At 45.0% G+C, this 26,701-nt stretch overlaps 1 protein-coding gene across 3 annotated transcripts in view; it reads left to right on the top strand.

The window, feature by feature from the left end:
• VWA8 (von Willebrand factor A domain containing 8) overlaps positions 1-26,221 on the top strand; it is a 383,005-nt gene extending 356,784 nt beyond the window's left edge. For 2 of the 3 annotated variants that reach the window (XM_015098045.3, XM_042254643.2), the window contains exons 42-45: positions 1,522-1,680; positions 20,468-20,566; positions 21,581-21,819; positions 25,428-26,221. In XM_015098045.3, the coding sequence (XP_014953531.3) occupies positions 1,522-1,680; positions 20,468-20,566; positions 21,581-21,819; positions 25,428-25,536 (606 nt within the window). In that variant the 3' untranslated portion in view covers positions 25,537-26,221. Of the gene's footprint in view, positions 1-1,521; positions 1,681-20,467; positions 20,567-21,218; positions 21,820-25,427 lie in introns of those variants that run through there. The other variant, XM_060394273.1, reaches the window with a different exon arrangement.
• Positions 26,222-26,701: the final 480 nt, after the last annotated feature.

Here is a 26,701-nt window from a genome sequence, read left to right as displayed (position 1 = left end):
CATGGAGCATGAGGCACTGTTAGGCAGTGCCTAAGGTAGGCAGACTCAACAAGCTTTTCAGAAATATGCTGAATCTGTCTCCAACCATTACACTCCAGTACCCACAGCATTTTCTTAAAATGACGAAATTTGCTCATTCGTTTTCATGCATGTCAGCGAGTGTATGGTAACCAAATAATCTGGAATTTTTCTCCTTTTTCTCTTGTAAGTAAATCTGACAAGCATACTTTCGTTTTTCTTTCTGCACATTGGCAGGCCTGGGTCCAAAACCAAACTGAAACTCCTAAGCGTTTCACATTTTAATTGATGATTGCTGCTGACCTATAGTTCGATGCCACGTTCATGCCTTTAATGCCAGGAAAAGTAAAAAGAAGCAGTAATTCAATAACTGGAAGGAGTAGAAAGCTGAAAGCTTCCTAAAGGCAAAAAACAGAAAGAGAGATTTTCCTTCACTTCTTTCCAGGAAGCCCCTGCCCCTCACATCCCTGAGTTTAGGAATCTGACATTTCTTACTGACCATGTGGAAGTGATTTTCAGGTCACCACACAACAGGTAAAATTGCTGTGGGCTGCCAGAATAGCTCCATCTTCCTAGAGAAACTGGCTCTAAGGCTTAATGAGAAAATGACACATTTGGGGTTTATATTCTTTCCTGATTATTGTTTTTAAGATGGCATCAGTCTCATTAAGGAAGTTCTACTGGACTAGGTTGGGTCTCGAAAGGACCATATTCCAAAGGAAAATCCTCCCCCATGTGGCCCCAACTACCAACACAAACCTGAAGCTCCATTTACTGAAATTCTGTAGATCAGCAGTCCCCAACTTTTTGGGCACTGGGGACAGGTTTCATGGAAGACAGTTTTTCCATGGACCAGGCAGGGTTTGTTGGGGGGATGGTTTCGAGATGATTCAAACACATTTTGTTTATTGTGTACTTTATTGATATTTCTATTATTATTACATTGTAATTATATGATGAAATGATTGTTATTGTTCAGTCGCCAAGTCGTGTCTGACTCTTTGCTACCCCGTAGACTGCAGCACGCCAGGCTTCCCTGTCTTCCACTCTCTCCCAGAGTTTGCTCAAGCTCATGTCCATTGAGTCAGTGATACCATCCACCCATCTCATCTTCTGTTGCCCCCTCCTCCTCCTGCAGAATCGGATTATCAGGCATTAGATTCTCATAAAGAGTAAGCAGCCTAGACTCCTCACATGCACAGTTCACAGTAGGGTTTGTGCTCCTGTGAGAATCTCACGTTGCCGCTGATCTGACATAAGGCAGAGCTTGGGTGGTAATATGATTGATGGGGAGCCCGCCACTCACCTCTAGCTGTGTGACCCGATTCCTAATGGTACCAACCCATGCCTCCTCACCTGCCAGGACAGCCTTGTGCAGGACGCAGCCTACAGCTGACCCACCTACCTGGCAGCTGGCATTCTGGGGCTGGCGTGAGACCCCTCAGAACCGCAGCCAGTGATGGTTTTCTGGTTCTCAAGGCCTTTCTGTCATCCCTCCCTCAGATGGGCAGCCCCCAACAGAAACCCAAGCGCCTGCGCCTGGTGGTAGACGTGTCGGGCAGCATGTACCGCTTCAACGGGGTGGATGGCCGGCTCGAGCGCTCGATGGAAGCTGTGTGCATGGTCATGGAGGCCTTCGAGAACTATGAGGAGAAGTTTAAGGTAACGGCGTGAACTGTCGAGGGTGAGAGGCATCCCAGACCCCATCTGCCCAGGAGTCACCCCGGGTCAGGATGTGAGGCTGGCTGGGGGGAGTGCTCACCTGGAGCAGACAGGGTCTTCATCTTCTCATCAACCCATCTGTCAGCACCGAGAAAGGGAGCCTTCTGTTTTGTCTGCTCTAATAATCAGAAAATGATAAGACCGTGACCTAAAGACCAGTAGCTACAGAAGAAAACACTGCCCTTGACAAGTTGGGTCATGTGGTGGTGTTGCTGTTGTCGTTGAGTCACTCACTCGTGTCCGATTCCTTTGCCACCCTCTGGACTAGAGCCCGCCAGGCTCCTCTGTCCATGGGACTTCCCCGGCAAGAATACTGAGCAGGTTGCCATTTCCTTCTTCAGGGGATCTTCCCAACCGAGGGATGGAGCCTGCGTCTCCGCATGGGCAGGCGGAAGATTCTTTACCGCTGAGCCGCCCAGGAAGCCGCACATCGGAGTGGGGTGGGGAGGAGCAGAAACAGGCAGATAGAAGCATGGCAGGTGTCTCCCCAGGTTTCTCAGGGCCACCATCCCCACCCCAGCACCCCTCACCCACCCATCCATTCCTGCTCCATCACCAACCAGGCCGCCTCTCACGGTTCTCAGCGTTGCCTGGCCTTGGCTCACAGGGAGGGTCACACAGTGACAGGAGTCTCCCCAGCCGATGGCGAAGGTGCCCTGGGAGAAATGATCCCCTTTCGATGATAGTCCTTTTGTCATCACTGAGTTTGCTTTGCCGCCTCAGAGCCCAGAGCCCTGAGCCCTGAGCCTTGAGAAGGGTACCGCACTCCTGGCTTTGACCAGAGCAAATAACCTGAACACGGTGCCGAGTGATTATTATCAGCAGCTCAGTTGAGAGGAGCAATATATGTGCAGCCATGGGTCACGGGTACCCAGTCTATCCTAAATATTCTCGACCCCGTTGGAGATCAAACACATCCTTCAGAAACAGCCCATCTCCAATGCCTTAGCTTGACATCCCGCCCACACCTGGGGATTACTGTGCTGAGCCATGTGTGTGTGTTGTGATGGATACAGCAAGAAGCAGACTGTGAAACCTGCCGCTTCATTGACTTTCGGCCCACATTTGAGGCTGCGAGGCTCCCAGAGTCCCTTGTGTGAAACTCTGTGTGAAAGATTCCTTTTACAATGAAGGGATAAGGAACAGGCGTCTTGAGTCAGTGAGTGCTGTGGGTTGTCAGGCTGCCTAAGACTCTGCCAGTGTCCATGTCCTGCAAACACAGTGGGACATGGACCCTCATCGTGGGGAGTAGCTCTGTCTCCCTGAGGAGCTGGAACGCGCTGCCCCTAGTGACCAGTGAGCACCACGGGGCTGCCCCAGACCCCTCTTGGGTTCAGTTGCCAGGAGTCTCTGTGCCAGGACCCGAGCACAGCCAGGCCAGCCCTGTTCTGCCTTATGGCTCCCAGACGAGTGTTCAGCGCTTTCCCTCCTTGGCCTCCCTCCCTTCAAATGAGTTTTTCTTGATTTTTGATTTTTTTTTTTTTTTTTTTACTTTTCTGTGTTTTTTTAAAAATATTTTCTTGAAGTATAGTTGATTTACAGTATCATGTTAGTTTCAGGTATGCAGCAAAGTGATTCATATATATATATACTTTTTCATATTCTTTTGTGTTATAGGTTATTACATGATATTGAGTGTAGTTCCCTGTCTTATACAGTAGGTCCTTGTTATCTATTTTATATATAGTGGTGTGTGTATGTTAATCCCATCCTCCTAATGTACTCCTCCGCTCATCCCCTTTTCCCCTTTGATAACCATAAGTGTGTATTCTGTGTGTATAACTCTCTTTCTGTTTTGGAAATAAGTTCATTTGGGGTTTTTTTTTTTTTTTTTTTTTTTTTTTTTAGATTCTACATATAAGTGTTCTCATATGATATTTGTCTGTCTCTGTCTGGCTTATTTCACTTAGTTCAACAATTTCCAGGTCCATTCATGTTGCTGCAAAAGGCATTATTTCATTCTTTTATGACTGAGTAATATTCCACTGTACATGTACTTTTTTATGTCATATGGGTTTAACATTTTTAAGTAATTTAGGTCTTTGCTAGTATAAGATGGAGCATAATTCTTCAATCACTTGGACCACTGTGATTGAAGTAGATGGTTAGACATCCATTGTATCAGCATAAATCCCACCTATGTTTTAAAACCTTGAGTTCTGCAAATAATTGGATCAGCCCATTCACTTCTCTTGTGGATCTTGAAGCCCAGGGTACCTCAGCTCCCTTTGAGCTCCCTTTGAGCTCCCTTTGAGTTACATGAAGATTTTAACTTCTCATAGACCACAGCAAACATTCCACAGTTAAAACCAGTATATTCATATATGTGGTGCGTGCGTGCTCAGTTGTGTCCGACTCTTTACAACCCTGTGGCCTAGCCCACCAGGTTCCTCTAGTCCGTGGGATTTTCCAGGCAAGAAGCAAGAATACTGGAGTGGGTTTTTATTTCCTTCTCCAGGGGATCTTCCAGACCCAAGGATCAAACTGGGGTTGCTGGCAATTCCTGCCTTGGCAGGGAGATTCTTTTTGCCACTGAGCCATACGGGAAGCCCAGAGTTATCTAGATATTCATAGTTATCTAGAAACATTTTTCCATTCGAAAGAGGATTTCTATGTCTTGAGAACAGAACTGTTCTGTATGTGAAGCTACTTCTTGCCGATTTTTAGAAAGATTCAGTAGAAATTCAGCAAGAAATGGACTGACAGAGTTCCCCAGGACTGGGTAAAGGCTGAGACAGAAGGCAGGAAGTGACCAAGCTAACAGGGAGGGAGCGTGTTGGATATTTCACTGCATCTCACATGCAGAATATATGGAGAGATTTGTGTTTGTCTAATTCTCACGGTTAAAAGTCTGTAATCTGGAAGAACAATTAGTCCAACTGGACATGTTGTACAAAGAAAGAAATAATATCAAAGAAGCAAGCATTCACAAGATCTTGTTTTGTTTTGTTTCTGATTGACAATTAGAAAACAAATTGTTGGCACATGACCTGCTGAATTTCAACTAAATTCAACAAAATTACAGGTGCCGACTGAGCACTTGCTAAGAGCAGTCTCTGTCAGGTACAGCATTCCCTGCCAAACTTGAGCTTGGAACCTTTCGAGGAAGACCTATAAAAATTAACTCTGATAGATGACTCCAGAGAGGCATGCAGTAAAAAAGGCACAGCAGAGCACACTCTCCAGACACCCGCCTTTGGGGAACCATCCCCAAAGCAGTATTTTGCTGACAGTCTCTCTCTCTCTTTTTTTTTTTTTTAGGGTTTTTCCCACCATTTTTCTTTTTATTCTTTGAAAAAAATTTATTGGGGCATAGTTTCTTTACAATGTTTTGTTCATTTCTGCTGTACAGTAAAGTGATCAGCTATCTGTATACATATATCCCCTCTTTTGGCTTTCCTTCCTATTTATCACCACTGAGCATGGAGTAGAGCTTCTGTGCTATACAATGGGTTCTCATTAGTTATCTATTTTATGTGTGCTTGCTAAGTCACTTCAGTCATGTTCAACTCTTTTGTGACCCCATGGACCATAGCACGCCAGGCTCCTCTCTCCATGGAATCCTCCAAGCAAGAATCCTGGAGTGGGTATCCATGTCCTTCTCCAGGTGATCTCCTTGATCCAGGGGTGGACTCACATCTCCTAGGTCTCCTGCATTGGCAGGCGGGCTCTTCACCACTAGGGCCACCTGGGAAGCCCAGATAGGTGATAATAGATAAGGAAACAAAGAACTATTTGTTTGGAACAAAAAAGTGTGATAAGGAACTGATAAGGAACAGAAAAGTATGGGATCTTCTAACTGGTTTCTCAGTGTTTGGGCATGGAGGAAACACTCAGAGGGCGGGAAGTGGTTCAAAATGCAAAGCCCTTTCTCCTTCCATTGAGCATCAGAGCTGCAGTGAGCCACCCTTACTGACAAGAGTATCAGTAGTGTCAGGGCTTCCCAGGTGACTCAGTGGTAAGAGAAACTGCCTGTCAGTGCAGGAGCCACAGGCGTTATGGGCTGGATCCCTGGGTCAGGATGATCCCCTGGAGGAAGAAATGACAACCTACCCCAGTATTCTTGCCTGGAAAATCCCATAGTCCATGGGGTCGCAAAGAGTCAGACACGACTGAGCACAGACACATGTCAATAGTGTGCATACGTCAGTCCCAATCTGCCAGTTCATCCCCTCCCCAGCTTCCCCTTTTGGTATCCCTACGTTTGTTCTCTGCGTCCATGTCTCTGTTTCTGCTCCGTAAATAAGATCACCTATGCCAGTCTTTTCAGATTCCACATACATGCATTAATATGCGGTACTTGTGAGCATCTCTTCAGTTGCCACAGCACTGCAAAGAATTTCCTCATTTTCTTAATCTGTGAAACTAAAGAAATATTGAGAAGGTAGCATAGCTACATTTGACTTTCTACACATTGTTATTGAAATATACTTGATTTACTGACAAATCCGGGTGAAATTACAAAAAGACACTGAGCTACAGTAAAGGTCTTTCAGGGCTTGACGCTTCATCGTGTTTTATGCTGTTTGATTTTTAACAGGAAGTACTTCAACGGTTTTGAGTTTGTGCATTTTCTTTTATACCCCTCACATTGACTACATCTAGTTCCTGCAGATTTTTTTTTTAAGATGATAGAAAGTCCTAAGAAGCTAAAAGGATTAAAATCTTCACAACAGAAGGAGAAACTCCTTACGATTTCACAAGATGAGCTCTCTGAGGGAAAGTGGTCCTTCGCTGGGTGTCTGGAGGGATGGAGAGGGAAGTCAGGAGGCGGAGGGCTTCAGGCCCTGTGCCTGCGGGCCTGTGGGTTCCTCACTGTGGCCCTGCTCTTCACAGCTGCGGTCACCGCACAGTGCACTCCCTCCAGTGTCCTCATTCCTCAGACTGGAAACCGAGGCCCAGAGACGTTCCGGGCTTGGCCAGGAGGCAGAAGGCTACACTAGCCCCGGACGCTTCTCTCTGTTTTCCCTATTTTGTTTTGTTCTTAAGCTTTTCCCCTTTGTTTCCAAATTTGTTTATTTTGAAAAAGGTTTAATTTGTGTTTTTTGGGGGAAAAAAAAAAAGGTTTAATCTACAAGAAAGTTGAGAGAACTATAAGATGACCGCCCATGTGCCTTTGCTTAGATTCACCAAGTGATCCGTTTTTCCCTCATCTCTTTATGTTCCTCTCTGAATATATACTCTTTTTATCCTTTCTGATGCATTGGAAAGTAAGTCCTAATTGTCATACTTCTTTATCTCTAAATTCTTTACTATACTTCTGCTAAGAGTCAAGACATTCCCTAATATGATCTCAATGCCATTATTACTTCTAAGAAAATCATCAATAATTTCATCATACTTATAATATCCAACCCATGTCTTTATTTCTGTGTTGTAAACAAGACCATCTATACCAGTGTTTTCAGATCCCACATGTATGGATTAATATATCATACTTGTTTTTCACTCTCTGACTTACTTCACTCTAGATGACAGTCTCTAGGTCCATGCTCGTCTACAAATGACCCCGTTTCGTTCCTTTTTGTGGCTGAGTAATATTCTGTTGTGAACACAGAGGTAGAGGACACATGCATGGATACTGAGGAGGGAAGGGGGATGAGTTGGGAGATCAGGATTAATATATATCCACCATTGACACTGTGTATAAAATAGAGACTAACGGGAGCCTACTGGACAGCACGGGGAGCTCTACCAAGTGTTCCTTGGTGGCCTAGAGAGAAGGAATCCCCAGCAGAGGGGACACACGGAAATGTGGGGCTGACCCGCTTTGCTCTGCAGCAGGGACTAGCGCAGTGTTGTAAAGTAACTACACTCCAGTGTATTTTTAAATTATCCAGTACCCGTTCACTTTCCCCAACCATCCCAATGGTTGCCCTCCTGGGCTATGGAATATAAACCACTCCAAGAGTTACTAACCATCTTTCTCAATCTGGGATCCAGTCGCAGTCCCCACCTTATTTTTTGTTCCACCTCTTTTAACCTGTGCCACTGCCCTTCCTGCCACTGTCTTTTTACTTTTCATGATGGCCACCCTCTAGAGACTCCAGGTCATCTGTCTTGTAGAATGCTGTGGATCTGTCCGGCTACTTTATCTTGGTGTCAGGTACCTTTTCCCAATAGCCTCTATGTCTCCAGAACTCCTGACAGGCTTTCCCCCCACAGCAGATGCACTGGAGACACACTGTATAATCTTCCCACCACCTGTGCCAACATAACCAAGAGTCTGAGTATCCACAGGCTGCCCAGGCTCTGCTGGGGCTCACCAGGCCTTCTTTAAAGAAGGCAAGCAGCTGGTGGGATGGAGCCTGTGTGCATTCTGCAAGACCTTTTTCCGTGTATTATGAAATATGTGGAGATGCAAGTAATGGGAGCACATAGTACATGTGTGAAAGGCACAAAGAAGTCAGCGTGAAGGATGAGCCTTTGCTCCCCTCTCTCAGCTCCCAGTTACCCTCCCTGCCAGTGCCCACTGTGGGCAGATTTTTTTCTCTTTTTGGTAACTTCTCAGAGACATCTGATACATATACATCAGGTGACAGAGTCTCGTTCACTCGGTTCTGTATCTTTTTGGGGGGAGAAGAAGAGCCTCTTAATGAAAGTGAAAGAGCCCCTTGATGAAAAACTAAAGAGCCTCTTGATGAAAGTGAAAGAGAGTGAAAAAGTTGGCTTAAAACTCAACATTCAGAAAACTAAGATCATGGCATCTGATCCTATCACTTAATGGCAAATAGTTTAGGAAACAATGGAAACAGTGACAGACTTTATTTTCTTGGGCTCCAAAGTCACTGCAGGTGGTGACTGCAGCCATGAAATTAAAGGCCGCTTGCTTCTTGGAAGAGAAGCTATGACCAACCTAGACAGCATATTAAAAAGCAGAGACATTACTTTGCCAACAAAGGTCCATCTAGTCAAGGCTATGGTTTTTCCAGTAGTCATATATGGATGTGAGAGTTGGACCATAAAGAAAGCCGAATGCCGAAGAACTGATGCTTTTGAACTATGGTGTTGGAGAAGACTCTTTGAGAGTCCCTTGGACTGCAGTAAGATCCAACCAGTCCATCCTAAAGGAAATCAGTCCTGAATATTCATTGGAAGGACTGATACTGAAGCTGAAACTCCAGTACTTTGGCCACCTGATGTGAAGAGCTGACTCATTAGAAAAGACCCTGATGCTGGGAAAGATTGCAGGCAGGAGGAGAAGGGGACAACAGAGGATGAGATGGTTGGATGGCATCACTGACTCGATGGACATGAGTTTGAGCAAGCTTTGGGAGTTGGTGATGGCCGGGGAAGCTTGACATGCTGCAGTCCATGGGGTCACAAAGAGTCAGACACGACTGAGCAACTGAACTGAACTAAGACCATTTTTAAAGTTTTTATTGAACTTGTTACAATGTTGGTTCTGTTTTATGTTTTGGTTTTTCAGCCAGGAGGCATGTGGGATTTTAGCTCCCCAGCCAGGGATTGAACCTGCACCCCCAGCCATTGGAAGGTGTAGTCTTAACCATTGGACCGCCAGGCGAGTCCATGTTCTGTATCTTTATACTATATGATCATATCCAACTCATTTATTATGTCTGTACTTTGATGTTCTCATCTCTGAAGGAAACATAAGGACTAGGAATAAGTAATGAAAGTGTGTCACTTAACAAATATAAAATGAGGCATGAGAAATGACAGTTATAGGAGTTCCTAGTGAAAATTATATTTTCCATAGCCCAGGATGGCACTGCATGTGCTGTCATATGTTAGGAATTCAGCAGTATATGCTGAGCCTCGCCGCTCCCCAGTTCCAGAAAGTTCTTCATGTTGTCTTCCTGCAGTTATACCTCCGTTGTAAGGCTCTCGAGTCTGTGTTTGCTTTAAAAACTTCAGAAGCCACTGGCCTGGCTCAGGGATCTGGACTCTTCCCACAGCCTCTCTCTTGGCGTCTACTGTGTGTTTTCTTTGTCTTCGGCTCAGCTCCTGGGCTCTGGGTCATTAGAGTCCAAATCTAAGATGAAGCTGGGCCCAAACAATAAAGAATCTGCCTGCAGTGCAGCAGACCCAGGTTCGATCCCTGGGTTGGAAGATCCCCTGGAGGAGGAGCTGGCAACCCACTCCAGGATTGTTGCCTGGAGAGTCCCATGGACAGAGGAACCTGGCGGGCTACAGTCCACGGGGTCTTGACGAGTCAGACACGACTGCGCGACTAGCACTTTCGCTTTCCACTTTTATTGCAGCTAAAACCCATGAGTAAGAATTACTGAGAAGGAAAGGACCTTTGAGCAAGGATATCTGAAAAGAAAAAGTAATTCAGTGGCAGAACACGTTTCAGAAGCATCTGGAATGTTTTAAGTTTCTCATAATTGTTCTATGCACTGAGTTCAGTTATTCTCAGGAACCACTGAAATAAATAGGCTTAAGATAGGAGCAACATTGTTTGCTAATAATCAGCATGCTGCTACTAAGTCACTTCAGTCATGTCTGACTTGGTGCGACCCTGTAGACGTCAGCCCACCAGGCTCCCCACCCCTGGGATTCTCCAGGCAAGAACACTGGAGTGGGTTGCTGTTTCTTTCTCCAATGCATGAAAGAGAATAGTGAAAGTGAAGTCGCTCAGTCGTGTCCAGCTCTTAGCGACCCCATGGACTGAAGCCTACCAGGCTCCTCCATCCATGGGATTTTCCAGGCAAGAATACTAGAGTGGGGGGCCATTGCCTTCTCTGAATAATCAGCATAAAGTCTTCTAATCTTAAAACCAGCAGAATTTGTAATAGTCATGTAGCACTTAAACATTGGCCTGAAAAGTAGGGAGCCATTTCATTTAAGTCAGGAAGCATTTTTTCCTTTTCCTTCATTCCAGTTTGTTCCTCATGATTTCTCCAAACCCTGGGAATGTTTTCACTATAACCTTAAAGCAGATCACCTTTGCAAAAGCTCTTAATGCTTAATTTAATTTTTTTTTTCCTTCAAAATATTCAGTAACACCAGAAGGTAGGTATTTCTCTACTGAGCACTCAAATAGTGACACCAGAAAATAGGCTGAATTATTGAGAAGTTGAACTTGGGAAAAAACCCCTCAAATGTAGTGTTTCCGTGGAGACATATAAATCACTTCTAAGACCGTGGTTTCATCTTTCTTCTTTTGGCTGCGCCGCTCGTGGGATCTTAGTTCCCTGACCAGAGATTGAACTCAGGCCACAGCAGTGAAAGCGCCAAGTCCTAATCACTAGACCACCGGGGAGTCTCCCTAACAGAGTAAAAGGAGCCCCTGAAGGATGTCGGAGGGTGAAGGTGTGTGGACGGCACATTTTACCCCTTCCCCCTTCATCCCCAGCTCCACCAAACTAATTCCACTTGTATTGATATTGCATGACGTCTCACAATCTGGGCTTTGTGCAATATTTCATTTGGAGAAAGAATTCCACTGCTTAAAAAAATTTTAGAGTTAGAAAACCGCTATTGTAGGGCCAACACTGGATCATTATTTCTTACAGATTCTGGAGGCATTCTTTTTGGGAAAAGCTTCGTCCATCCTCACCTAGACTTAGATGACTCACTCCCTTGACAGAAAAAACAGGCACAGGTGTCCCTGTAACTAAGTGAAGCAGACTTTCTCATTCCATTTCTTGGGTGGGCCCCCAGAATTCTCTTAGGGTCTTTGCAGCAGAGAGGATCTTGGAAATTTTTTTCACCAGCCTCTGTTGTAAGATGAGAAAATAAAAATCTATATCCCAAAGTCACACAGCTAAACCGTAAGCAGCCAGGATGTCTGACTCCCACTTCATGGCCTTTTCTTCACTCCCATTTTATTCCTTGTCCTTACAGCCGTGTTATTTCTGCCCAATCGGTATACTTAGAAAGCTGTAATTTAGGAGCAAATATACCATTTACATAAAGGACTCTTATCTTCTCCTCCATCACCCAAAGGAGGTATAGTAGACATACTTTTCTCAAAGATACCTTGGTCAGAAAGATGTGGAAAGATGTGACTCAAACCAGCACCTGCTGGGAAAATTCCTTCTATCAAAAACAGTTCAGCATGTTTCACACATTTAGAAAGAGAAATCAATCATCAGCTCAAGCTTTGGATGAATTTTTTTTTTTTTTTTTTTTGGCTGTACCATGCAGCTGGCAGGATCTTAGCTCCTCAGCCAGAGACTGAACCCAGGCCCCTGGCAGTGGGAGCTCTGAGTCCCAACCACTGGAGCACCAGGGAATTCCCACATAGACTTTTTTCTTCTTATCTATTTATTTTTTTGTCCACACCACATAGCTCATGGGATTTTAGTTCCGTGACCAGGGATCAAGCCCTGGCAGTGGAGGTAGAGTCCCAACCACTGGGCTACCAGGGAATTTCCTGAGTACATTCTTCCTCTGCTTGGAAGTAAAAGTGAAGAAGGGTGTACAGACTTCTCTAAGTCCATTCAGAGTTAAACAAGAATTCAGAATTGACTCAATCATAGATGTGAAAGTTCAGAATTCCTAGGTAAAGACTGGGACAGGCTAGAGGGGCAGGGCAGTAGTTAGGAACGGTTGTTTCTCTTCAGTAAAAGCGTTGGACTTAGAGCACCTGGATTCAGATTCCACCTCTAGATTTCTGACCTTAAGAAAGTCTGTTAATCTCTCTGAGCATCGATTTTTTTAATTTGGGAAATTATATTAAGAACACCAATCACAAAGGTGTGGAGAAAATCAGAATGAAATCAGATAGACAGAAGCACTTTGTAAACCATAACGTTGACATTATGTTCATTAAATGTATTGTCCTAGCCTTTCAATGACCCTCTGAGATTAGGTGAAACAGAGATCATCCCTACTAGTCAGAGAGGCTCAGTGGTTTACAAGCACACAGGGTTAGAGGTCATCTCAGCCAGCATTATTTATAACGTGGAAATAAGATTTGGAGGGGTTAAGTAACTCACCTAAGGTCACAAAGCTTGTTAAAGCTGGAGCTAAGTCTAGAGTCTTTGACCCCCAGAACATCCTTCTCTTTACACTGACTTCGCTATGAAGAAAGCTTGGCAGTAACTGACACTGTAGATTATTGTCTGCACCCTAGAGTTCTGTTGGCACATCTCTTGACCTTTTTAATTGTATTTATTGTCTAATCCTTGGCTGGTTGGCTGTCAGCAGTCCTACCTGAGAATGGTGTATTTGTACGTCCAGAAGGAGATTAGAATTTCACATATTATCAGACTTCCGAAATAGCCTCAAATGATTTGTCTCTTGCTACTTAAAATATAGAGATATGTGCTTAGTCACTTAGTCATGTCCAACTCTTTGTGACCCTGTGGACTGTAGCCCACCAGGCTCCTCTGTGCATAGGGATTCTCCAGCAAGAATACTAGAGTGGGTTGCCATGCCCTCCTCCAGGGGATCTTCCCAACCCAGGGATTGAACCCAGATCTCCCACATTGCAGACAGATTCTTTACAACCTGAGCCACCAGGGAGCCCAACAGGTATAATAAAGCACAGTTCCTCCTAAAGGTAGCAAATGATTATCCTTCCCAACAGAAATTTAAACACAAACCTTATTCATAAAAAGGCTAATAGCTCTTTGTTGGAAATAAAGCTTTTCTCTGCCATCTAAATATTACATTATAAATCATCCTTCTAATCTGATGATAAATTTTTGTGTCTTGGACGGAAACTCAGCATTTGTTTTCATTTTTTTCCTGCTTTTCTCTGAACAAATGAGATTTGCAAAAGAAAATATAGCAAAAGGGTATTTAAACAAGTTTCTAAAGCAAAAAAAGTATTAAAATCAGTCCTCTCTAGTTGAGACTTTTCTTTGCTGCTGTGGTTTAATGTTTATGTTGGATGTTAAATGCAGGACTCCACAGAGATTTAAGGGAGGCTCTGAAAAGTGGAGAAATCATGATCACAAAAATTTTGAGCTACTTAGAAAAAGTTGTGGTCTAAATGTTAGGCAGAAAAAAAGAAAGAAAATAAATGTTAGACGGTTGACAGCAACAATGAGGTTCTTGTTTAAAGAGTTCTATGAGTCCTGCCTAGAAGCCAGTCTGTCCCGACACTGGGTAAGTGGCAGAATCAGGCATTAGAAACAGAAATGGATGAGTCTGTATACTTTTTCCTTTCACCCAGACGATTCTGAGGATTAGCAAATTACTCTCTATAAAGTGTGTTGGGATCCTTGGAGAGCAGATCCCAGATAATTACGGCATAGAAGGATGGTTTTTCATGGAAGCTTAACATGATCCCCAGTAACGCCAGCGAATGCTTCACATTTGGATGTACTTTGAATTCCTCTCAAGCATTTTATTTACTTTGGACACAGAAGAATCCCCAAGCCCATTTGGAAGATGAGAACCAGAGCCTGCAAACTATTTTAAAAGCCTCATCCTGTCCTTTAGGTGTGTCTTCTTAGCCTTTGTAATACTAACTAGACACAGACAAAGGCAGATCTTTCTGCAAACTGCACTTTCCTTGCTGCAAATAAAGGGAGGGAGGGAGGAGGGAGGGAGGTGTGCAACTCACCTGTCCTGTCTCATTTACCCGAAGAAGTGTAGAATGCTTTTTTTTCTCCTGGGCAGATAATTAAGTGATTCTTTGATCAAATGATAAGACTGTTTTGAGACTAAAATGTTTGTGGAGGTTCAGTCAGTCAGTATCTGTTTTTGATAAGGAACATCCAGCAATTCATTTGACTACTATTTGGGTTTTGTTTTGTTTTGTTTTGTTTTAGTTTTTTAAATTTTTCCCTTTGTTTCTCTTTTGGCTGCACTAGGTCTTCGTTGCTGTGCAGGCTTTTCCCTAGCTGCGAAGAGTAGGGACTGCGCTCTAGCTGCAGTCCCAGGACTTCTCGTTATGATGGCTTCCCTTGCTGTGAGCGCAGGCTCTGGGGCGCCCGGGCCACAGTAGCTGCGGCTCACGGGGCCAGTAGTTGTGACTTGCAGTCTCTGGAGCACAGACTCAGTAGATGTGACACAGGGGCTTAATTGCTCCAGGGCACGTGGGATCTTCCCCGACCTGGGACCCAACCTGTGTCCCCCTGCATTGGCAGGCAGATTCTTTACCCCTGAGTCGCCAGGAAAGCCTGACTACTATTTGTTTAATAATTAACTAGCAACTTTTTCCCTTGCAGTGACCAGTTGTGTCAACCCTGTAAGCAGACCACATGGTCAAATACTTATTTATATAGTATCACCCATGGTCATCTGGTCGGTAAGATGTTTAACCATCAGTTAAAAAGAGAAGAAAAAGTCAAATATGTATTTATAGCCCCCTTATGGCTACAGCCCACGGGGTCGCAAAGAGTCGGACACGACTGAGCACATCCTTCGCCTTCACCTTGTCTGAGCCAAATAAGGGAGACTCACTTCTGCTTCTAGGAGCTGGTCTTACCCCGTCACGTGTAAGATTCCCGTTTTAACAGATTACGTCACAGCCCCATGATGAGAGCAGTTTGCCGGGCCCCTTCTCAGTGGTGGTTTAGTCGCTCAGCTGTGTCTGACTCTTGTGATCCGATGGACTGTAGCCGGTCAGACTCCTCTGTCCATGGGATGTTCCAGGCAAGGGTACTGCCGTGGTTGCTGTTGTTCTCGGTTCAGAACAGTTCCTGCCGTGACCCTGGTCGGTCAGTCTGGACGGGGCCTGGCGCTCGCGTCCGTGGAGGAGTTGGGCAGGTTTGCTCCGCACCTAGGCCCGTCCTCGCGCTGAGCCCTTGGTGGCCGTGGTCAGGCATCTGCTGAAGCCAGCACGCCATCGTCCAGGGCTGTGCTGCCTTTAGGTTTTAAATTTTGCTACCTTTTCACGACAATGACAGCAAACTAGATACAGAGATTTTTTTTTTTTTTCCTATATGGAATTTGTTATATCCCTGGAAAGCGTTTCTTACCAAGCTGTTTTAGTGGATTGGCAAATTTCCCCCAATATTCTTTCATACCATCCTTTGCATTTTTAATAAAACACTCTAAAACCAGGCACAGACTAGTGTCCCGCCCTGGCCCTCCTCTGAGCATGCCCTTCCATTGAGGGAAGAGTCCGTGGGGCCAGTGGAGCAAGCCCACTTAGATTCTGTGTCTGGCACCTGCTTCCAGTTCCTGGGATCCCCAGCTGTCCTGCTCGGGTGACCCCAAATCTGTTTCTTGGGCGTCTTTCTTAGGTCCGCCTTCCTGGGCCGACTGGCCAATGGTGTGCACAGCCAGCACTGCGGACACAAAGGTGTGATGGCGTGTGTCCACACACGCGCCTGTGAGCCGCTTGAGCTGGGGACAGAGCCAGCGACAGAGAGAAGGGCATGGGCTGCGAGCCAGGGGCCAGTCCTGCCCACACCGCCGTGTTCTAGCACGGAGCTTCGAGAATCCAAGTGTTCGGAATTTGACCCTGGCTTTCCAGGTCATTATAATGTCTATTTATCAAAGTAGAGGAAGAACATATTTTATTTAGCAATTTGCAGGCTGATTTATGGGCTTCCCTGGGGTTTCAGACGGTAAAGAATCTGCCTGTAATACAGGAGACCATGATTTATAGCTTTTAAATAGACATCCTATATGGGCCTTCATTTGTCCGCTTATCCCTTCCATTGTATACTTGTCTCTGTCCACTCTTATCCTCTCTGCCTTCCTTTTAGGCTCAGGAAAAACATGTCCTTCCCTTCTCTCTAGACTTGGCCCTCTGACTGTGACCCTGATCTCCCCCCACCACCTCCGCTCTTGTTGGTGCTCAGTAGCTCCATCATGTCTGACTCTGCGACCGCATGAACTGCCGCACCCCAGACTTCTTTGTCCTTCACTATGCTTAAACTCACAGCCGTCGAGTCGCTGATGCCATCCAACCATCTCATCCTCTGTCACCCCTTTCTCCTCCTGCCCTCAGTCTTTCCCAGCATCAGGGTCTTTTCCAATGCGTCGTCTCCTCTCTTTATAGGCAGTGAGGTGCCTATGAAATGCGGGCACCTCTCCCCAGACACCTGTCTAGATGCTGTTCTATTTCTATCTCATACCACAAACCTTTTACTGAAATTGTGCCCCCGAAGGCCTCCAGTGAGTCCCTGCCCAGAGGTCATTAGTCACCCTGCTCCTGGATGGCCATGGTGAATGTCACTCAGCACGGTTCCACAGCCGCTTCTGAGCCATGCATGCTGATTTCCAGGGCCATCCTGGGTACTCTGCATCCGCCACTTCTCGTTCGCATCTTCTTCACTCCTCCCTGGGTCTTTCTTCCACCTCAACGAGGAGGGTGCCCCCCAAGACTTGGTTGGGGTCCTCTGCTCTTCTCTTTCTATGTATTCACCCTTGGCAGTCACACTGACCCCTCCTGAGGGTGAGAGCCACATCGCAGATGACAAGAAATAGGTTTCTTCTCTGACGTCTCCCCAAATGCACAGTTCCAGCAGGTCTAGAATAGAACTCATCTTCACCTGTAACCTGACTGCCTTCTGACTCCTTATTTTTGCATAAAAATTATTTCAGCAGAAAATGTTCTACTTTTCATTCTAAATACCATGATTTCAGTTATGTTATGGGTTGTTTTTGTCAGCTAGCTTGGGTTAACCACCATGTATCACATGAGTGCTGGGAGGAAAAAAATGCATTCCAGCTTCTGCAGAACTTATTTGTGAAAGAATGTAGCGCACATGGGAAAGGAAAGCTTCTTAATTTCCAAACTTGATTGCAACTCTCTCAAAGCATTTCAACAATAAACGCAGCAGGGCTACTCATAGATAATAAAATGTGTTAAGATGAATAAGATACAGCCTTGCCCTCAAAAAACTCACGGGATATAAAAGAATAGACATGAAAAGAGATCACTGCATTCCCCTCAACACCTTAGGACTTCCCTCAGTGCAGGAGACCCGGGTTTGATCCCTGGGTCAGAAAGATCCCTTGGAGAAGGAAATGACAAACCACTCCAGTATTCTTGCGTGGAGAATCTCATGGACAGAGGAGCCTGGTGGGCTACAGTCCAAGGGGTCACAAAGAGTCAGACATGACTTGAGCTACTAACACTTTCAACACCTTAAGCAGTGTTTTGCATGTGGTAGGTGTTCAAAAGGCAGCTATTGACTGATGGTGAATAGATAGTAGTGATTCTGAAGTATTTTGACCCTTAGCATTCCAGGATCTTTCCAACCCAGGGATCGAATCTGGGTCTCCTGCATTGCAGGCTTTACCATCTGAGCCACCAGGGAAGCCCATAGCACTCCAAGTAATCCCTAAAATATTTTGCCCCAGACTCATACCCAGAATTTTCTTTTCAGATCCGCCAGTTGCTCAAATGCCCTGAGGTCTATTCCAATCTTTATGTCAGTATCACAAAAAAATTCTTAGAGGAAAACGAGAGGACAAAGGGAATTCAGGGGCAAACCCCACAATTGGAGAGAACCACCTTGCTCCAACTATAGTTGCCTCAAATCCCAAATTTCTTCCCAAGTCCTGTAAAAATGCAATACCCTGTCTCAATTCCAGCCTTTTCTCAACAGATAGGACTTTCTCTTGTGCATTGTGAGAGAGTGAATTTAAAAGGTATTTGCTAAACTGAAAAATCTCTGTCATGCCCTGTTAAATAGAAAAGCAGATTATAAAATCACATGGTCAGTGTTATCCATTAGTTAAAAATCATGTTGATGCTGACGTGTGTGTGAACTTATATAGGAAACCATTAACAGAAGTTGCCTTTCAGTAATGGGATCATGGATAATTTTTAATTCTTTGTTGTTGTTATCGTTCCGTTGCTAAGTCATATCCAACTCTTTGCAACCCCGTGATTGCAGCATGCCAGGCTCCTCTGTCCTCCCCCAGCTCCCAGAGCTTGCTCAGACTCCTGTCCGTCAGTCAGTGATGCCATCCAGCCATCGCATCCTCTGCCACCACCTTCTCCTTTCACCTGCCATCTTTCCCAGCACTGAGGTCTTTTCCAGTGAGTCGGCTCTTCACATCAGGTGGCCAGAGGATTGGAGCTTCACCCTCAGCCCTTCCAATGAATATTCAGGGTTGATTTCCTTTAGGATGGACTGGTTTGATTTTGCTGTCCAAGGACTCTCAAGAGTCTTCTCCAACACCACGGTTTGAAAGCTTCACTTCTTCAGTGCCCAGTCTTCTTTAGGGAGGGTCCAGCTCTCACATGTGTACATGACTACTGGAAAAACCATAGCTTTGCCTATAAGGACCTTTTGTCAACAAAGTGATGTCTTTGCTTTTTAATACACTGTCTGGGTTTGTCATAGCTTTTCTTCCAAGGAGCAGGCATCTTTGAATTTCATGGCTGCAGTCACTGTCCACAGTGATTTTGGAGCCCAGGAAAATAAAGTCTGTCACTGCTTCCACTTTTCCCCACTTTTCCCCCTTCTATTTGCCATGAAGTGATGGGACCAGGTGCCATTATCTTAGTTTTTTGAATGTTGAATTTTAAGTCAGCTTTTTCTCTCTCCTCTCTCACCCTCATTGAGAGGCTCTTTAGTTCCTCTTCGCTTTCTGTTTTGTGCTTTTCTATAATTTCTACACTGAATATATTTCACTTTTGTGTTCAGGAAAAAAAAAAAAAAGTATGTGTATTAGTTTTCTACTGTCGTGTAACAAATTACCATAGACTTAGCTTCTTGCACCCACTCCAGTACTCTTGCCTGGAAAGTCCCATGGACGGAGGAGCCTGGTAGGCTGCAGCCCATGGGGTTGCTAAGAGTCGGACACGACTGAGCGACTTCACTTTCACTTTTCACCTTCATGCATTGGAGAAGGAAATGGCAACCCACTCCAGTGTTCTTGCCTGGAGAATCCCAGGGACGGGGAGCCTGGCGGGCTGCTGTCTGTGGGGTCGCACAGAGTCAGACACGACTGAAGCGACTTAGCAGCAGCAGCAGTAGCTTCTTAAAGCAATACCTGTTAAAGTCACAGTTCTGTAGTTGAGAACTCCAGGCAGGCTCACTTGAGTTCTCCGCTTAGAGTCGTACAAAGCTAAAATCAGGATGTCAGCCAGCCTGGGCTCTTACTCAAAGGCTCTGGTGAAGAATCTGCTTCCAAGCCCATTCAGACTGGCAGAATTTGGTTCCTTGAGGTTGTAGAACTGAGGTCCCTGTTTCAGTGCTGGCTTTTAAGCAGGGTCATTCCTAGATGTGATTCTTGGGGTCCTGCTCTGTGGTGCCCACCATCTAAACCACAGATAACTCCCACAAATCAAATATCCCCACACTCAAATCTCTCTGTCTTTCCCTTCTACTATCAGCAAGAAAAAAATCTCTCTACTTTTTAAGGGCTCATGTGATTAAATTAGGCCCATCCAGATAATCTTTATTTTGATCAACTCAGAGCCAGATGATTAGTAACCTTAATTACATCTGCAGAATCCCTTTGGCCTCCTTATATAACATAATCATGAGGTCCTGCCCACATCTAAGGGGAGAAGACTGTATAGGTTGTATATACCAAAGGTGCCAGGAATCTTGGAGGCCGCCTTAGAATTCTGCTTAATGACAATGTGGGGGGGGGTGTGTACATATGTGTATGTTTTGTGAAGCTCTCCCCCTGAAAGTTAAGAACAGAATTCTTGATAGCCCCTGAAGCCCTCCTCATACTCTCTCCCTGTGGCTGGAGAGCAGAGATCACGTGAGAATGGACCGGAAGGGAAGGAGCATGGACTTTTTTTGCCTTTGTTGGTAAACACCCATGGACTTACGTTTGGCAATTCTGGGCAATAACAAAACAAAGTTGGACGCTTTATAGGTCCAGTGACCATTTTTTCGTGGACAGAGGATTCTAAATCTGATTCTCTTGCCTGTAGTATGACATCGCTGGACACTCTGGAGATGGATACAACATTGGTCTAGTTCCAATTAACAAAGTCCCCAAGGACAACAAGCAAAGACTAGAAATTCTCAAGGTAAATGCATTCAATTACCTCTATATTATGAAACCTTCCACCTGGTCGCTGAAAAGATTCACTGAAGAAGCAGCAATTAACTGGAAGCAAAAAGACTTTCTGTTTCACAGAAATTTAGGCATTAATATGAGAAAGCACTTATGCCGAAATTCCTGATCTACACCATACAAAATTTAAACTTTGTTCCCTGTGTATTTTGGGGGACTCAGGTTAGTGTCAGGATCTGCAGTCTATATTCTACAGAGTTCTTCTGAGCCCCTACTTATTTCAGAAGGAAAAGAAGGACTCCTTCTAGAGTACTCTCTAACCCAATTTTATGTTTTTCTTAGTATTTTTCTAACAATAAATTCAGTTTCACATACTTAGATCTACAGTAGAAACACACTCATCAGGTTTATCAGAGTAAATTTCCTCCATTCCTACTAAGGACAGTGCTTAATATTATAACTTTGTTTATTGGAAACCCAAACCATTCCTTATTTTTCTCCTGTGTTATCTCCATTCTCCCATGTGACACCAAGCTTCATGTTTTCTTACATTTCCTGACATTTTTGTAAGGCTTTTTGGATTTTTGTTTGCTTGTTTTTATTGGCTGTGCTGGGTCTTCACTGCGGCCTGAGGACTCAGTAGTAGTTGCGTGTCCCCTCCTTAGCCCCCAGCATGTGGGATCACAGTTCCTCAACCAGGGATGGAACCAACGTCCCCTGCACTGGAAGGCGGACTCTTAACCACTGGACCACCAGGGAAGTCCCTACATATTCTCACTTTAAATGGCAGCTTGAGTCTTAAAACTCAGTGTCGACTGGGATCGTGTTGGAACATTTCCTGTTTTTAACAAACCTCTTGACCACATCCAGGTATCACTGTGTACTGTGGTCACTCTAAGGTGCAAATTACATAGAACTCCTCAGAGTATTTGTGCTTTCTCACTGTCAACAGAAAAATTGTGTGTGTTTTTTTTCTTTAAAGAAAGCTTCTCATTAGTGGCTTTTGTGCCATGTCTCTTACCCCCAGACGATGCACGCCCACGCTCAGTTCTGCATGAGTGGGGACCACACCTTAGAGGGGACAGAACATGCCATCAAGGAAATCGCCAAAGAAGAAGCTGATGAGTACTTTGTCATCGTCTTAAGTGATGCCAACCTGTCTCGCTATGGAATACACCCTGCCAAGTTTGCCCAGATCCTGACAAGCAACCCTCAAGTAAATGCTTTTGCCATCTTTATTGGATCTTTAGGAGACCAAGCAGCCAGGTAAGTGCCGCCTTAGGGTACGGCAGGGGGCAGGGATAGCGAGGTTTGAGTAGCTGACACATTCTGTTTCACGGGCTTCCCGTTGTCAGGGCTAGTGAGGGGCGTGGGGGAGAAACAGAAGCCAGAGGGGCTGCCCTCAAGCAGCTGACAACCAGCTGAGGGGATGGGATCTTCTACCTTATATTTAGATGGGCAGCAATATTTTCAGTTATTTATTTTTCAGCTTATATTGAACCAACAGTAAAATAAATAGCAAATTGATTTGTCTACCAATAAAATTAAGCAGTATTTTATACACTTTGCCTTTTACATCAAGGTGTCAAGCTCAGTTCATGCTCAAATCATATTCAAAGTAACAGGCATCTACTATTTTCGTAGCATCAGAGATTAGGGATGTGTGTCTACGTTGTATTTAGACATACTAGACATGTGTGCGTTCGTGCTGAGTCACTTCAATTATGTCTGACTCTGCGATCCTATGGACTGTAGCCCCCCAGGCTCCTCTGTCCATGGGATTCTCCAGGCAGGAATACTGGACTGGGTAGCCATTTCCTTCTCCAGGAGATCTTCCCGACCCAGGGGTCAAACCCGCATCTCCTATGGCTCCTACATAGCAGGTAGACGCTCTACCACTGAGCCACCAGGGAAGCCCAACATACACACACATACATGTAAATCAGATCTAGTATGTGTGTCACAGCTCAGTTCAGTTCAGTCGCTCAGTTGTGTCTGACTTCGCGACCCCATGAATTGCAGCACGCCAGGCCTCCCTGTCCATCACCAACTCCTGGAATTCACTCAGATTCACGTCCATCGAGTCGGTGATGCCATCCAGCCATCTCATCCTCTGTCGTCCCCTTCTCCTCCTGCCCCCAATCCCTCCCAGCATCAGAGTCTTTTCCAATGAGTCAGCTCTTTGCATGAGGTGGCCAATACTGGAGCTTCAGCTTCAGCATCATTCCTTCCAAAGAAATCCTAGGGCTGATCTCCTTCAGAATGGACTGGGTGGATCTCCTTGCAGTCCAAGGGACTCTCAAGAGTCTTCTCCAACACCACAGTTCAAACGCATCAATTCTTCAGCACTCAGATTTCTTCACAGTCCAACTCTCACATCCATACATGACCGCTGGAAAAATGATAGCCTTGACTAGACGGACCTTTGTTGGCAAAGTAATGTCTCTGCTTTTGAATATACTATCTAGGTTGGTCATAACTTTTCTTCCAAGGAGTAAGCGTCTTTTAATTTCATGGCTGCTATCACTATCCGCAGTGATTTTGGAGCCCAAAAAAATAAAGTCTGACACTGTTTCCACTGTTTCCCCATCTATTTCCCATGAAGTGATGGGACCAGATGCCATGATCTTCGTTTTCTGAATGTTGAGCTTTAAGCCAACTTTTTCACTCTCTGACGTTCACCAAGTCTACATATCTATAAACTGGGGAAGGAAATGGCACCCCACTCCAGTACTCTTGCCTGAAAAATTCCATGGACAGAAGAGCCTGGCAGGCTACAGTCCATGGGGTCACAAAGCCTCGGACACGACTGAGCAACTTGACCACAGCACACACACACACACATATATATATATATGCTACTGCTCCTAAGTCACTTCAGTAGTATCTGACTCTGTGCGACCCCATAGACAATAGCCTACCAGGCTCCACTGTCCATGGGAATTTCCAGGCAAGAGTACTGGAGTGAGGTGCCATTGCCTTCTCCTATATATATATATAAACATAGACAGATAATCTTCCTTCTTATATTTCTCCTTCGTGTATATCTGTATCTATGGTAGGATGCTACACTAAATATGCTGAATATTCAGTAGAGAGACTCATGGTCAGATAATAAATGCTATCATGGATCATCTGAAAGGAGCGATCTGGAAACATTTTCGTTTCTTAAACACACTAACATTTTTCTTTCTGAATTACAGACAGAAATGGTTTTTCTCTACTTAAAGTACTTGTAAGGAGCAAAAAACACAATTGAAAGTATATTTCCTCAAAAAGAGCAAATAAAATCCTGCCTACATCACAAGAGCCCACATACCCTTCTGGTTCTCCACCTCTTTCACCTGTTTCACCCTATGGTACAGGGTCCTGGGAAGTGAAAGTTGCTCAGTCGTGTCCGACTCTTTGCAACCCCATGGACTATATAGTCCATGGAATTCTCCGGGCCAGAATACTGGAGTGGGTAGCCTTTCCCTTCTGCAGGGGATCTTCCCAACCCAGGGATCGAACCCAGGTCTCCTGCATTGTGGGCAGATTCTTTACCAGCTGAGCCCCAAGGGAAGCCCAGGAATACTGGAGTGGGTATCTATCCCTTCTCCAGCAGATCTTTCCGACCCAGGAATTGAACCAGGGTCTCCTGCACTGCAGGCAGATTCTTCACCAGCTGAGCTACAAGGGAAGCCCGCAGAGTCCTGGACAGACTAGGAAATGTTTTAGGGTCCAAAGTTCTGACATATTTTTCTCTTCCCTTTAATTTGCTGCAGGATTGCAGGGTACGGCTAAGAACAGACTTAATACCACATAACTACAGTCGCTTTATTACAAATGACTTCACATCTTTCTCAGTTGTGCGTGTTAGCCTCTTTGAGAACTTCCATGTCCTCAAATGCAGACCATGCCTTTTCCGCTTAGACTGTCTTCAGGACCAGCCCAGGATGAATCCAGACGGCAAGCTCAACAAATACTGTTTGAGCTGAAATAGCTATTTTGTCTTTCTAGTGAACAGATCCTGTTTGAACACTTAAGAAAGCACAATAATACCCTTGTGGTTTCCTGGGGAAATGATCCAACATCCACTGGCAGGAGATACATTGTAGAATTAGCTGGTCTACCAGGCATGCCAAATGCATGATACTGCACAGGAGAGTGGACTTTTATTAAATGTCATTCCAAAACCAAACTCTGCTGGCACAGTGAAAGGAGGCGTTCTTTGGGATAGAACTGTGTCTTGTACTTTCATTGCCTCCAAAAATGGCCCTTTGTTCCGAATGATAACTTGGCATTTAAAAAAATTATCATAAGCCCATATAACCTCAGTGTCATCAAAGCAGGCATTGCATAAGTCAGATTATATTTTACATTGTATGATGTGGGGCAGAAAAGAGAAAGGGAGAGAGAGGAGAGAGAGAACACAAGAGGAAGAAAGAACCACTTGAAGTCTGGCTGGGCAACTTTTCTTGAAGCCTGGTTTTCTAAGGCAGAAAAGGCAGTTAGTAGGACAGTGTGAGGCCAACACGTTCTCTGAATCTAGGTGAGCTAGTCCCAGATTGATCCCGAGGGCTCCGTTCTGCCAAGGGAATATAAAATACCAGGAAACGACTGTCATAAAAGAGAGAGCATTTTTTTCCTTGCAAATTCCCCAATTTTCTCACTGAAAAGACCTTTCTTTCGGTTCAGTGCTTCCAGCGAGCCTCTCTCTGTAGCTCTTTGTTGCCTAGCAACAGCCAGTTCCACTGCAAGCAAGGGCAAGATATTAAAAAGTGAGAAGTTCCCTTCCTAAGAAACCATTCGGATGCTGAGGTCTGCAGAGGCCGGAGGTGGAAGGGGCGCCCTGGTTTGCGATGGTAATTTTCTTTCCCCATCCATCCTGACAGGCTTCAGAGAACTCTACCAGCGGGCCGGTCTTTCGTTGCCATGGACACCAAGGACATCCCTCAGATTTTACAACAGATTTTCACCTCCACCATGCTGTCTAGTGTTTAAGAAGTGCCCTTATCACCCTGATGGCCCTGGGATTTGAAATAAGATACAAAGGAAGAGCATCCTGAAGAAAAGAAGAGGCCTGTCCAGTGTCTGCGAGCAATGACCAGATAACTCTGCCATTCCTGAGCCTTCCTGCACTTGCTGAGTAATCAGAATTCGGAGAAGCAGCCAGAGTGAGGCCCGTGCGCCACTGATGTGTGATCGCTAGGGGAAGCGAGTTGACCTGCATTATGTGAAAGGCCAGGGTTAAAGGAAGGTGGTTTGAGAATGGTGGAGCATGGTCTGTTTCCAAAACCCTGAGGGATGAAGGGGACCTTGCTGTTGCCTTAATGCATCATCACTTGGTCACTTAGGATAAAAAAAAGTGACCGCGGTAAACGAAGCCTTTGATGCCACATTCGGACACTGGAATGCAGCTCTATGCAAACCCACCGAATCCGCTCCTGTTCAGTAATTATTTTTATTTTTTCCCTCCACTCTGTATTGCCCAACAAACAATGATTTGATAGTATTCAACCCACTCAAAAGTCCTTTCAGCAGCAGTATTCTATAAAAGGTTGGGTTTTCTCAATAATTTCATTGTCTTAGCCAAAACCAAAAGGAATCGAAAGATCCTTAGAGTGCTTCCTCTTCCATGTGACTTTTAAAAGGGTTTTTAAAGAATAAAGAACAAATGCTGCTGGGATCAGGAGGATGAAGGATGTCTTGCCTTGAGTTTCCTGTCTCTTCTCCTTCAGGGCTTCTCAGAGTTTCACAGTCCTCCATTTTAGTGTCCAAAATGTAGTAGCTCCAAATGCTTTTTTTTTTTTACATAAGACAAAGTGAAAACAAGGCACTATGTTTGAGCTTAATGGTAACTGGAGATTTCTTTAACTATTTAAACAACAGCCTCGTTCCTTTTTTTAAAAAATTCATTTCTGATTGGAGAATAATTCTTTACAATGTTACGTCGGTTCCGGCCGTACAACAGTGTGAAGGAGCATTAAGAATCATATATCCGCTCCCTCGTGAGCCCCCCACCCCCACCCGACCCCTCGAGGCCACCGCCGAGCTCCAGGCTGGGCTCCGTGTCATGCAGCACATTCCCACCTGCTCTTGTTCACTCACTCGGTCGCGTCTGACTCTTTGCAACCGCGTGGTCGCAGCGCGCCGGCTTCCCTGTCCT

Source organism: Ovis aries, chromosome 10 (assembly GCF_016772045.2).
Source record: "Ovis aries strain OAR_USU_Benz2616 breed Rambouillet chromosome 10, ARS-UI_Ramb_v3.0, whole genome shotgun sequence".
NCBI classification, from domain to species: domain Eukaryota; kingdom Metazoa; phylum Chordata; class Mammalia; order Artiodactyla; family Bovidae; genus Ovis; species Ovis aries.
The sequence above is the reverse complement of the archived record's forward strand: the minus strand, read 5'-3'. Positions and strand labels throughout refer to the sequence as shown.